Here is a 13,593-nt window from a genome sequence, read left to right on the forward strand (position 1 = left end):
ATATGAGCTTGACATGAGGACAGCTGTCCAAAATGTAATGCAATAATTGGTTTATATAGCACTTTAAAAACAGCTGAATTTGAAACAAAGCACTAACAAATGAAAAAAAATGGAAATGCTGCCCCTTGTGAAAAAGAAACAAAAAGCCGGAGGCCATGGCCAGCACTTTATCGGGACCCAAGCATGGAAAAAAAAACATACATATTCGGGAATAGCGCTCTACGTCATATTTTCAATTCACGAATAAGTTCGTAAATGGCAGTGAATGAGTTATTAGGGACATTTTTATTTTCTGGTGGTTGCAAATGCAACTTTGAGGTAAAAGTGAAGTAACAGGATGGCCAGTCACGCGTTGGTATTCACACTTACACATAGTTCCTCCATATGAGTACACATCACAAGACGTTCTATCTTGCGTGATTGTTTTCTCTGTGCCTTCCTGAATCACACTTGACTACCAGGGAGTTTGAAGAGGTACATCATTGAGCGCTGCAGAGAGGTTCTGATCAGTAGTGGGTGTCTGCGTCGCTGGGTGTTTGCTTTGTCTTTCTGACTCACCATTGAATGATCATAATTTCATGCAACACGAGTAATGGGAAAAGTAGGTCATAACAGAGTTCCGCAAACTTAGCTTTGGAGTTGTTCACTTGCCCTGAAAGGCAAGAATTAAGAGTGTGGTTTGACCTTTCATGTGTTCATTTCATGTTTCTAAAAACACCTCACTCAAGTCCCTGATTTGAATGCTTCCTTGTCTAGAAATACTCTTAGGTTCCCGTTACTTCCTCCTTCAACCTTTGTGCTATAATTGGCTATCTGATCAATCCCTGATATAGCATCACTTTGTCACGAATGAACAAAATAATTTTTCATGACATATTTTTCAGCGACTCTTACTTGGATCTGTGGATCTTGGAAGTGCTCCGCTTTTAGACATAGGTGCAGGCTGAAAATTGTCCTTTTATTTCCCTTTTCCAGATACGTATTTCTAACCTTTCATTTTCCATCTCTCTTGCAGACTCTGCAGCCTCACGCTGAAAAGACTCGTCGTGCTCAAAGAATTGGACAAAGAACTGAACTCGCTCTCCATTGCAGTCAAAATACAGGTGAGTCAGTGTGATCTTTTGAGCCTTCCTTTTCAATTCCTTGCTTGTGCTGCACCCTGTTGAACATAATCACAAACCTAGTCACCGATAAGACATGCTGCTAATCCTGCCAATTGATAAAAAGCCTTCTTAGCGCGCACAGCTCTGGTATGTCACATCCACTCACGTGCCTTAAATAGCAGACTAGCATTAATACTCTCGACAGTTGCATTAACACCTTAAGACGGATTTAGAATGTTATAGTCATGATGATGGGCGTGCAGCTCTAACAGGTGTTGACTCGCCGTGGTGTCAGCCCTTAAGAATAACGACTCAATGCCTAAAGAAAAATAATCATTTGTACACATGCAGCACCATGTCACTCGCATTGTTTTGCACTTTGTGTAACGTCACAACTTGAACATCACGACTTAGTTACAACATTGAGATTTGAGATGAGTGAAAAATAGGGCTGAGGGTATGACATGTGTGGTTAATTTGTATGAGCAGCTGCAGAAGCCATAAAACGATCTGGCGATCCAAAAATATCTGGATGCTGCGCAATGCTTCACCAAACTCAATGCATGAAAACAAGCATAGTGATAATAACATCTTGAAATGTTGTAATTCCTTCATGACTTCATTTGACACCCTTTTAAAACCCCCACAAAAAAAAACGTTTTTAGGCAGTCTCAGTGAGGATTGGAGTGTGTCTCACCCTCATTCGGGATAGATAGTGAATTACAGTTCTTTTTAATCAAAAGTAATTGTATCATCCCATGACTGCCGTTTGTTCTTTGTGACCTACTTTTCACTCAATAAATTTTGAACGGCCTTTAAACCAGGACTTTATTATTATTATTATTATTATTATTATTATTATTAAGGCTTCATTTGCCTGATTTCTGCATGCAGTCTGGTTTCAATTCAGAGATGCCTGTACAATCATAAATGTTTATGAGCATGTTTCTTGCATCTACTTTTTTCGATCATGTTAGGGGCAGTTATGGCTGCTTGCTGCTCATCATGGTATCCATGTGCATGCGGTCACTGGCGAAGTTTTACAATAGCAAAAAAAGCAATTCCGAATATGCAAGACTTTACTAAACCAAACTAAGCAACTCGAGGGAAATGAGTTTCTAAATGCTTCTGTCGCTCACCTTGGGAAATGCGTTTCCAGATTCTTCTGTCGATCACCTTGGCGACCATTGTCAATGCCAGTAGCTCATACCCACCTTACAAAGACGTTTGCAAGGTGGGCACTTCAAGTCCTTTATATTACAACCATCTATCTTAACCTTCCTTTCAGCAAATCAGATATACTGTATGTGGTTGTTGGTTTCAACACTGACATGGCATCGCATTGGAATATGGAATTTGACCGAGGTTAGACTTGTTACATTCCACGATTTGGCACAGAAAGACAGGAGGAAAGGCTTGTTACCGAGCACAAGGACGAGGGAGAGAGAGTGATGTGGACATTGAGTACAAGCATGAGAAAAGAGCACATACAAGGCTCCTTTTGTGGATCATCAGCAACAAGGTCAGACACAGACTGTAATCCCCCCCCCCCTCTTTGTTTTCAAGCTCATGCAGCCACAGTATAGGGTGGGACAGTATGTTCTTCTCAATAAGATATTGAACCAGGGTACTGGACACATTTGCCGATTATATAATAGTGGAGAAGTTTTGCACACTGGGGTTCACTGTCAGATTGCAACTACCATATTTTCCGATGCATAAGCCTTCAATTTTTCAAAAGATGACACTGCGCCTTATACGTAGGTTCGCTTTATATTTGAAGTTATATTGAGCTACAGCAGGTCTCGCAACTACTATCAGAAGCCATGACTCCATTGCCGTCTGTAGAAGTTGTGTGTAACCTGCGCCTCTACTGTAGCACCTTATAATGTGGTGTACCTTATATTTGGCAAAGTTGTATATATTTATATATAGTATTTGTTAAAATTTTGTAACTCATTGGGGGTCCGCCTTATACTCCGGTGTGCCTTATACACCGGAAAGCACAGTCATTGATTTTCAGTAACTGCATTATTTAATAATCGATTATTTGTTGAGTAACCAATTGTTGCAGGTCTATCACCAAATGTTAGCAGTATTGTCTCTTTTTTTAAGCATCAATTCATTTATTAGTGGTTAGTGCGATTGCTAAACAGCAAGAACCTTGGAGGTTAGGAACTCCTCTGTTTACGCCACGTGCTCCAGCGTTCAGTCGACCAAAATCATTCCGCAGAATTCATTGGTAACACAGTGAATGGTGTCCTTTGTGCATGTGTCACCTTGGCGTTTTCCTGATGAGATGTTGTGGCTGTACACGGTCATTCTCTCAAAACGTTTGCTGGGATTGGAGTGTGTTCTTAATTGGGATATGTGATGAATGTTCGAAATTGGTGCGAAAAGGTTCATGTTGATTCTAGGTGTTGATCTTTTGAGCTATGATATGCTGTTAATGTTGTTCAGGTTGCAACATCTCATCTTGTTCATTGTTTAAAAAAATGACAGCTCTGCATCTGCATTTTTTTCAGGCATATTTTTCTGTTCATTCCTTATGCATAAACTGCAATAACTAGATGAGTGGAGCGGGAGATCAAGCTAATAAAGCATTCTGTTTTGGATTGCAGTGACCTTCGTTGTTGGCATTTGAAGAGTGGGGGTGGATAAAATTTCCCTCATTACACATTTTTCGATAACACACCTATTGCTTTGGGCTTTTCTCCCAGCAATATAATTTTTCTGCAAGAGAAAATGTTTTGGTCTCGGTCACTCTGAGGTCTACACCACAAACATGTTAAACCATGGACAAATGCAAATGTTTGCTATCTTCAGGACATGATTGTGAATTTGTAGTGGTAACAGTTGTTACTTGTGGGTAATTAGAGGCCTTTTTTTGTAATTGCATTTGTAGCTGGTGATTATCAGAATCAGAATCAGAAAACCTTTATTCGTCTCACAATGGGGAAATTTGCAGTCCACAGCAGCAATTGAAAAGGGATGGGGTTGGGGTGGGGGTGAAAGGATAGAAAACAAGATATTCTAAGCGTAACAAAATAAAAATGTCAATTGTATACTGTGCAAATATAAATGTGCCAAACCGTTCATTGCACAGATTTATGGCCGTATAAAGTTAACTGTGGTCATCACATAAAGCTTGGCAGTAAAATTGTACATGGCTGAATAGAAAACATTATCATTGAGAAAATGCTTGATCAGAAATATTTATTTTTGAAGTCTTTCGCTAAAAAATACATTTTGACCCCCCCCCCCCCCCCCCCCCACGCACCTTTCAGTATTTTACAGTAACACGATGCCGAGTCCATGACTGTACTAATTCGCTGCAAGGTGTGACTTTGCATAAATGTGAGAACCAAGATGGGACTAAAATAAGACCTTCACTTTTTTGCATGTACTTCTTCACCGGATTGGAAAGACAAGCTACGTTTATCTTCTGATTTATTTGACACCACAGTTCAGATGTGCGCCAATCTCAATCCAAAATGGGGAGATCGGCTTGCTTGCATTACAAAGTGTGACTCTTGTCTTCCAGGGTTCGAAGCGCCTCCTGCGATCCAACGAGTATGTCCTCCCACCCAGTGGACTAATGGAGACAGATCTGGAACTCACATTCTCACTACAGGCAAGCACTTTGTCATTGCGCTGGGAATTCTCACACTGACACACCAGTTACTTGACAACTATAATTGAAGCGAAACTCAAAGACATGCTAGCATTCTTTGAAACCCCGGTGTGCTGTATGTTCCGATATGAGGGTTTAAAGAACAAATATTTAGTTTTTAAAATGATTGGGTTGACTTCTGAAGAAATGTAATCTTGATATAAATTGACGTCACTAGAGCAACGGATTGAACATTTATTTGTCTGAAGACTCCATAAATTCCCTATCTTGATTGGAAAAATATGTAATTTTGAATTTAATCTCCCCATATAGGCCTTCCTATTAACTCATTCACTGCCATTCAATTTATTTTGGAATTGAAAGTATGATGTGGAGCACCATTCCCGAATTTATTCAGGTTTTGTATTTTCATGCTTGGGTGCCGATAAAGCGCTGGCCATGGCCTCTGGCAATGATTTTTCTTTTCCACAAGGGGGAAGCATTTCTTTTTTCCATGTTAATGCTTTGTTCCAGCTTCAGATGTTGTTAAAGCCCTATATAAACCAATATGTATGTATTGCATTGTATTTTGGACACCCACCCTCAATTCAAGCCAATACCCATATAATTTAGGAAATGTTTTTTTTCTGATGAAAGAAGATAGTCTAAAGTTTCTTACGCTGGATTGAATCTTTAAGTAGTCCTAAAACTCAATATTATGTGGGTCCTGGACTTCAAGTGGCAATGACAAAAACCCTGGCACTGGAGTGGGCACATTTTTGCACTTCTGGCAGTGAATGAGTAAAAATAGTCTGCTCATTATCCAATGACAGACATAATTCATCATTCTGGCTACAAATGATTGATGAGTCTACAAAATAGAGAAATATTGCTCATACCCAAGTCTATACCCGTACTTCATCTTAATGAAGTTCCTGTCTATTCATCTGAGACGACTCAGATAAACCTTAAATATGTCCCAGATGTGTGACAAAGGTAAGGAAATACCGGATAAATAAACCGCAGATGCCTAAACAATGAAGTTCATAGTGGACTGAAGCTGTCGGTCCAACATTTACTGTCAGTATTCACCTGGGCTTAGGCGTAGTGACACAGTGGATCGATAGCATCTATTTATATTAAGTGTCATCATCTCTGTATTGACCTTGAAAATGGATTAACATGTAATCCTAATTCTCCTCCCCTTTTTGTAGTACCCCCATTTTTTGAAGAGGGATGCCAACAGACTACAGATCATGTTGCAGAGGAGGAAACGCTACAAGAATCGAACCATCCTGGGCTACAAGACTTTGGCTGTGGGAGTTATCAATATGGCCGAGGTATTGCATGTGTCTTTTACCTTGGTTAGTTTCACTGGGATAGTATAATTACTTTGAATATTAGAAGAAAGCATTCTACGTTTCTCTACGACAGTGATTGACATGTATTCAAAGCAATGTACTTTCATTTGATTGACCCTGCTGGTGTTACACTTGACTTTTAAATGATTCATGCTCCTCACACCCACTGCTGTATACGATTATGGGCCATCTGGAGCTGGCTTTAGATGTACTTTTTCAGAAAGCACTGCTTTCATCTATGATATGTAGAAAATGATGGACCGAGACATGGTCTGATGGCAAGTATGCATATTTATTTAATGGAAACCTGGCTCTGTTTAAGTGCTCAATCCAAGTTATTTGGGGTGAAGAATCTGCGAGTGAGGACCAATGTTTTGGTACATATTACAAGGGATAAAAAAAACGAAGCGGAATCTTGTATGGACATCGTTACGCCAAGTAAAGGCTTTCAGGTTCATTTAGGTTATTCTTGCCTGTTGTCAGCAAGTGAAACCCACTGCTTGTCTTGATTCTTTGAACTCTGATTTATTCTATATGGTTTCTGACAGGCTTTTTTCAAGCGACAGAGTAAATGAAGATGGAGCATAGATTTATAATTCTAGAGTGTTTTGAGGTTTATTTTGTGTGCATAAGAGATGATGTTAACCAATACAACTTTTGCTCCATAGTCCTGCATTTGATTTGTAAGTTTCTAAATGCATCCTTTTATGTTAAATGGTAGAAGCAATGGCTCTGGAAAAGGAAGTAACATAAAATGTGAAAGTAACGCTAATGTATTGCTACGGTTTAGAATGTCACTTGACTCTTGTGCAACACCCTGCAAGCTTGTATGAATGATGAAGCCCAAATTGAATATTATAGTATTCCTCTATATGTTTTTATAACAAGCAATTCCAGTGCGTTGTCATGTTTTTAATTTGGTCTCCATCACTCATCCTGAATTTGAATGGACTTTAAAATGGAGCTTCCATGTGCAGCACCCCACCACATTAGTGTTTGAGTAAAATTATCCTTTTCCCAGTATTGCATTTTATATTGTGAAATATTACAGCAACTCCCCAGATAGAGATCGGAACAAAAGTAATACAGCTGTTACACTGTTTTCATGATGCAAGCAATTTGGCCTTGGTCTGTTTGACAGCCACGGAGGAAAGTAAGTAATTATGCAGCAGGGAAGATTAATTTAGAGATGTAAGAAGCGATGTAATGGAGGCTACCTCTCCAGGATCACTGTTGGCTCTATGAAGATAGAGATAACATTCTTTTCATCCCCCGCCCACTCTGTTGAAGCAAGTATTTGTTCTGCTTGGCTTCAGAATGTCTCTGCCGAGTGATTGATCCACACAGAAATTGCATGAGACATGATTCTATCGTAGACACAGAGGACTTGATATGGTGAATACATCCTGATTGAATGAGTACACCCACTAGGAAGAATCATACAGGGAAGAGGTGATGCAAATTAGCAAGTCCAATTTTATTTTATGCTAATGTCTTTATGTTCAGGTGATGCAACACCCCACAGACGGAGGCCAGATTCTCGGTCTCCATAGCAATGTGAAGGAAGCACCAGTGCGTGTGGCGGAGATCAGCGTGTACTCTCTGTCCAGCCAACCCATCGACCACGAGGACGGCAGTGGACAGACCGGCCGAAAGACAAAAACCTCAGGTTGGATATAAGGCAAAATTGAAACCACAATTTCCATTTCCATTCGTTGACCGAGCGGGCCAGCCTTATCCTGATTGACACTTCAGCCTTTCAGTTTGCTGCCAACACATGGATCCCATTTCCTTAATGAAGACAAAGTCGAATAATGCTTTTCCAAACTAGACCAGAGTATATGTGACTCTGTTCTACTACGGTTGTAATGTTGATCTCTGAGCTGAACAGATGTTGGGCCTATTACCTTACACTGCTCTAATTCTGGACAGTGGGGGAAATATTTGGCCTAGCTTAGGCTCCACTCCTTCATCCAGCTATGCTGGTCCCTCGCTATTCTGGATGTTATTAAGGAGGTCACTCAAACATAACAGATGAGCTCATGTACTGAGTATTAAACCCATGTCACTTTGGGCGAACGTTTATCTTGCTCCTCTTTGAAATGATCCTCTATGACATCAATTCCATTTGAGAGAATGGAACAGATACTAAAATGAACTGATTTAAAAGAACAGAAAACCCCCAGCTCTAAATGGCTGTTTCAACCAATAAAATTAGCCATTTAAACAGTAGTCCCCTTATGTTGAGTGAGGTCAAAGTAAATGGATTTGATAATCATGGTGGAAAGTGCAGTCAGTCAGTAATTAAATAAAGTGACCGTGGATTTCTGCTTGCTCTAGTCTGTAATTTTTTTTGGGGGGGTTAGATACCGTATTTCTGTAAATATCTTCTTCTTCTTTTCCTTTCGGCTTTTCCCTTCAAGGGGTCGCCACAGCAAATCAGTGTCCTCCATTTGATCCGCACGTTTGTTTTGGCCAAGCTTTTACGTCGGATGCCCTTCCTGACACAACCCTCTGTATTTATCCGGCATAAGAAGACTTGTGTCCCTTTGTGTCTTCATCAATGAAATTAGTTTCTGATTTATTTGCTTTAGACCGCTCCCCAGATATGGACAACTATTCCGAGGAGGATGATGACAGTTATTCATCCGAGCAGGAAGCTAGCGATGATGCGGCTCATGGCCAGGTGAGTGCCAAAAAAAACCCAAAAAGAAACCATGTTGCTGCATATCCTGTTTTAATTTTGTCTTATAAATTTTCTTGCAAATGTTAATTGTATTGATGGCTTTACATGTGCCTTGGCATAACGTCAACAACACCTATCGACTATGGCTGTATGGCTGGTAGTCAAATTTTGTGTAAAATTTCAAGATGAACCAATACAACCTTTTAGAGGTGAGCTTAATTTGGCCTCTTGCACGCTGTCTACCTAGCTAGCTAGCTAGCTATTTGCTATCCAAACTGCTAGCTCGCTAAATAACTATTAGCTATATAGCTAGCCAACGGGCTATCTATTATCTTGCTAGCTAGCTAGCTTTCTATCTATTTTAGTTATTCTGAGTTGAGTGAACCCCAACCCACAGAAAAACATTTCTTGTGACTGTCAAGTGACATTGAGAGTTTTGAAAGGCGCTTGTAAATGACATTTATTGTTATTATTATTATTATTATTATTATTATTATTATTATTATTATTATTATTATTATTATTATTAGCAATTGTGCATCTACTGTTTACAGCTACTCCATTTTACTGGAATTTTTTATAATGTCACACAAAACATTTTTTGTATAATTGAGGGAATTCTTTACGGCCATTATCATATCCTGTGAAAGCCCAGTGGTTTGATCATTTATCATATCTGCCTTCCATGTATTTCCATGTATTTCAGGATATTTATGATGAAGATGATGAGCTTCGCAAACCCAAGAAAGCCAGGAGGAAAATGATACGGACCACCTCAATGACGAGGGTGAGCCGCCTTCTCTTCTGGCACCCAGATTTTTATTTTTGCTAATCATTGACCACAACAAGGACCCTTGTTTTCTGACTCAGAAGCTTTTAGGGGAAGCACACAGCGTGTTCCATTAGTGCAGGCCATTAGTCGGATGTGGATGAGCATGTAAATGAGATTTGTGGTTTCAGTGAACTCAACCAAGATGTGTGGATGCGTAATCCGCAAGACCATTCTTGGGAGAATTTATGGATCGGAATTATCGCTATTTTCACAATGAAAGCATTTTCCGGTCAACCTGTTTATGGTGTTATTCTCTGTTATAGCAACCGAACTTCAAGCAGAAATTTGTGGCCTTGTTGAAGAGGTTCAAGGTAACCGATGAGGTGAGTATTAAAAAACAAACAAACACTGCTAGCTGCATTGATTTGATTGTTCCTCTAGAGAATGTGTTCAAGGTTAAAGAAAAATAGATGCAAGTGAATCTTAGAGGGAACACTCGTGGGATTTCTTGGGTCTTCTGCTATGCTGCCTTTAGTCAGATAACTACTAAAAAGTTATTCTGTTGGTGTTGGAAAATATATATATATATATTTTATCAGTACTGATTGATGAAATGGCCTCAAACTATGTTGCTATAACTGTATTCCTTAGCCGAGAAGAATTGCCTATGGGGTAAAAAAACAGAGCTTCAAACATCATTATGCTTGGCTGCATTATCCCCCACTCGTGGATGTATGATTCATAAATTGCCATTAGCAATGATTTGTATGCAGAATCCATGAAGGGATTTAATCTCCACAAGTTGATCTCCTGATAAATGTTGGGTTTGATGTCAATTGCTGTAGTCCCTCTTTGCAAACCTTTTAAATAAATGCCAAATATAAAATCTATACTGTACTGTCATAGGAATTAGGGTGTTTTGAATTTATATAACGGCCTTCACGTAAAAGGCTTAGAACCGTTTCAACAGCGGAAGGAGGCACTTATCCCAAGATGTCCATTAGCACATAATCTGTGGTAGACCAAAGACTTTTCAAATGATATTTAACCCCATTGTGCCGTGAAATCTTGCAGAGTGTTTTTCTTTTTTCTTTTTCCTTTGAAAAGCACTCAAGAGTTCATACAATGGAGATTGGTAGACCAATCTCCGGTTATACTGGAATACCAGCTGCTATTAAGTGTTTCAACAAAGCACTTTTATTCAAGACAATATTTAATAATACATTCTTCATACCAATAGAAATAAATATATAAATAAATAGATAAATTGCGGATAGATGAATAGACAACACACGATAAAAATGGGATTTAGAAAATGAACATCATAATGAGGAATAAGCGGCTAAAGAGGTGTAAAATGAACATTTAACATAAATAGAAAATCTTAAAGAATTGTTGAATTTTAACTTGACAATCTTTCCCTTTGCTTCTATATATGCTACTCAGACTTGATTTTCAAATGTCATTCCATTGTTTACTTAATCCTTGCGCGCTTTGCATATTTGTCATCCTGCTCATGCACTGCTCAACATCTCCACGCTGATTTTCAGTCTGCCAGTGATTTACTCTTGAGTGTTTACTCTTTACTGAGACCGTTTTGAGATCCACTGGCCAGTTACATCTCACTGATGCTCAAGTTGGACACAAGCCAGCTTCACAGAGCGAACAATGCTTCGTTTTGATGAATTGCAGTTACTTGTGTCTTTCTAAGTTACTCACCGCATTCTGATGACATTTAGTCCTTCTGCACACCTCAGTTAGCCCGGTGATCTTTTATCACAGTGCTTGTCATTAATTCCATCCCTGTGGCGGGACAGTGTGCACGGCCGGCGTTCTATAAATACATAGCCTAGGAGGTACAGAAGGGACAGACTGTGTTTATCTGCTCACTGACAGCTCTTGCACTTATGGACTGGCATTAATCAGCCGATTAGTCCCAAAGCCTGCCTGTGTGCACTTCCTATGATATGCTTCCCCACTGTGCAACCTGCAGATCAAAATTTAACACTGCGATTTTCTTTTGGCATTTCATATCCGAATGGCCGGCTTGAAGTCATGGGTGTATTGAGAGCAGTTTCTATTTTAAGCATTCAGTCTATCTTTAATTGTTTATCCGGTAAGCACATCTTTGTAAGTGATTAGCAAGGGTGCAATCTCTACACGTGTAATCTTTACAACCGTACTTGTGTTTTGACAATATGTCAATCATGTCTGTCAGGTCTTAGACTCTGATCCAGTAGACCAGACCCAGGAAGTGGAAGAAGATCTGGACTTACTCTACGACAGTCTAGAAGTATATAACCAGAGTGACAGCGGGCCAGAGATGGAAGACAATGAAAGTGTCTTGAGTACACCCAAGCCGAAGCTTAAGTGAGTTTGCCCTCATTTTGGTTCTGAGCGATAATTTGTGTGGATGCATAACTACCTTGTTTTTTTGTGATTTCGGACTAAGTCTATTTCTATTGACAGCACTAATGCTGTTAGCGACCAAGTCCTTTTAGCCTCCATGGCTTCCAGAAAGAGTGCCACTTGAGCGTCAAAATCCCAAATTATTAATTACATCACAAATGGCTTGCCATATTTACTCTGAGTGAACTATTCTTAGTCTAATCTTTTATTTTTCAGGCCGTTTTTCGAGGGGATGTCTCACTCAAGCTCCCAGACAGAAATCGGAAGTATACACAGCCAAAAAAGTCAACAGAGAGAGCTGTTACATGCTGTAAGTTGATCACCAGGCTCTCACTTTTTATTACAATAACAACCTATTCTGGCTTCTTTCAGACCTGCTGTAAAGCCATAAAGTTTTTCCCTTCTGGTTGTACTGGATAGGGGTCAAGTCGTTCCCACTGTTATGTATAATAATTGCCCCAAGGCAGTGCGTAAATGCCTGAATGGTCCATGGATTCCCAAGGACCCTCCTAAGAATTCTGGGAATGAGGGTCATGTAGACCACTATCCCTCTACACTGCTGATGGATGGGATGAAGGGACTGCTATCACAAAGTAGTTCACCCCTGTAGTATTTATAGAGACAGACACCATATGACCTCTACAGCACCATCACCACACACGCATTCAAACATGCAGACCCTAATATGCCCCCATGCTCAGAGAGAGAAGATTGGATAAAGCATTCCCACCCAGATTTATGACCTGTTGGAAACAAAAAGCGCAGCGGAAGAGACATGAGAGAGACATGTTGTGTCTGACTTTGTGAGAGGGAGGACAAGGGTGGCTGTTTATAAATGTATTAGAATCCATTTTAGCTTGTACAAAAGAGCCGAGAACATTCCAGAAAGTCAAAGTCGTCCATTTTGTCAAATAAGTGGTTCCAGTCAAACACAAAAGCAAATTAATCCGCCAATGGAAAGAGCCTCAGCAAATACTATTCAGTTTGACTGTGTACAGTTAACTTGTGTGACATTTTTACAAATCACACAATGACCTCAACAATTCCTGTTTCTTTACCTTTCAGAGCGGTGACTTTCTCACTGTGGACAGATGTAAAGTGCAAGGCGCTCGCTATCAAGAGGACAGTCTTATAAACACAACCATCGGGGTATGTTTTTCGCAGAGCATATTCTTTGCGCTAATGTCCCTTGCGCGTCGGTTGATCCATTTTCCTTTTCCCTCTTCCTTACCCTTGAAATTAGAGTGTGCTTCGCCTTCAATGGGTTTTGGGGTTTTCCGCGCTGAAAGTAAAATGGTGTGGGGTTAGCGAGGCCTAGGATATAACCACTGTCTCTTCAGAAAAGTATTTGAAATCCAAACCCACTTCCAATGACGTTGGGGCTTTAAGCATGAATAAAACAGGATAATATATAAAATATTTAATCTAATACATGATAAAGACAAAATATTTACCAGTAATGTTAATGTTTGTGTTAAGAAAATAATCATGATCTTCAAAACACATTCCAAGAGTGTCAGTGTCATGCTTACCACTGTGTTATATTAACTCATTCACTGCCATTCAAGAATGTATTCAGGAATTGAAAATATGACGTAGAGCGCCATTCCCGAATTCGTTCGGGTTTATTTTTTTTTCATGCTTGGGTG

The 13,593-nt window shown here is 39.7% G+C and overlaps 1 protein-coding gene across 2 annotated transcripts in view; it reads left to right on the forward strand.

Annotated features, from left to right (window-relative positions):
• LOC148889537 (phosphofurin acidic cluster sorting protein 2-like) overlaps positions 1-13,593 on the forward strand; it is a 37,294-nt gene that overhangs the window by 12,298 nt on the left and 11,403 nt on the right. For both annotated transcript variants that reach the window (XM_089012682.1, XM_089012681.1), the window contains exons 2-11: positions 1,016-1,103; positions 4,648-4,737; positions 5,931-6,056; positions 7,584-7,746; positions 8,672-8,763; positions 9,470-9,550; positions 9,859-9,918; positions 11,754-11,905; positions 12,161-12,254; positions 13,010-13,093. In XM_089012682.1, coding sequence (XP_088868808.1) covers positions 1,016-1,103; positions 4,648-4,737; positions 5,931-6,056; positions 7,584-7,746; positions 8,672-8,763; positions 9,470-9,550; positions 9,859-9,918; positions 11,754-11,905; positions 12,161-12,254; positions 13,010-13,093 — 1,030 coding nt within the window. The remainder of the gene's footprint in view (positions 1-1,015; positions 1,104-4,647; positions 4,738-5,930; positions 6,057-7,583; positions 7,747-8,671; positions 8,764-9,469; positions 9,551-9,858; positions 9,919-11,753; positions 11,906-12,160; positions 12,255-13,009; positions 13,094-13,593) is intronic.

Source organism: Hippocampus bargibanti, linkage group LG13 (assembly GCF_051943395.1).
Source record: "Hippocampus bargibanti isolate YZ-2025 linkage group LG13, ASM5194339v1, whole genome shotgun sequence".
NCBI lineage: Eukaryota > Metazoa > Chordata > Actinopteri > Syngnathiformes > Syngnathidae > Hippocampus > Hippocampus bargibanti.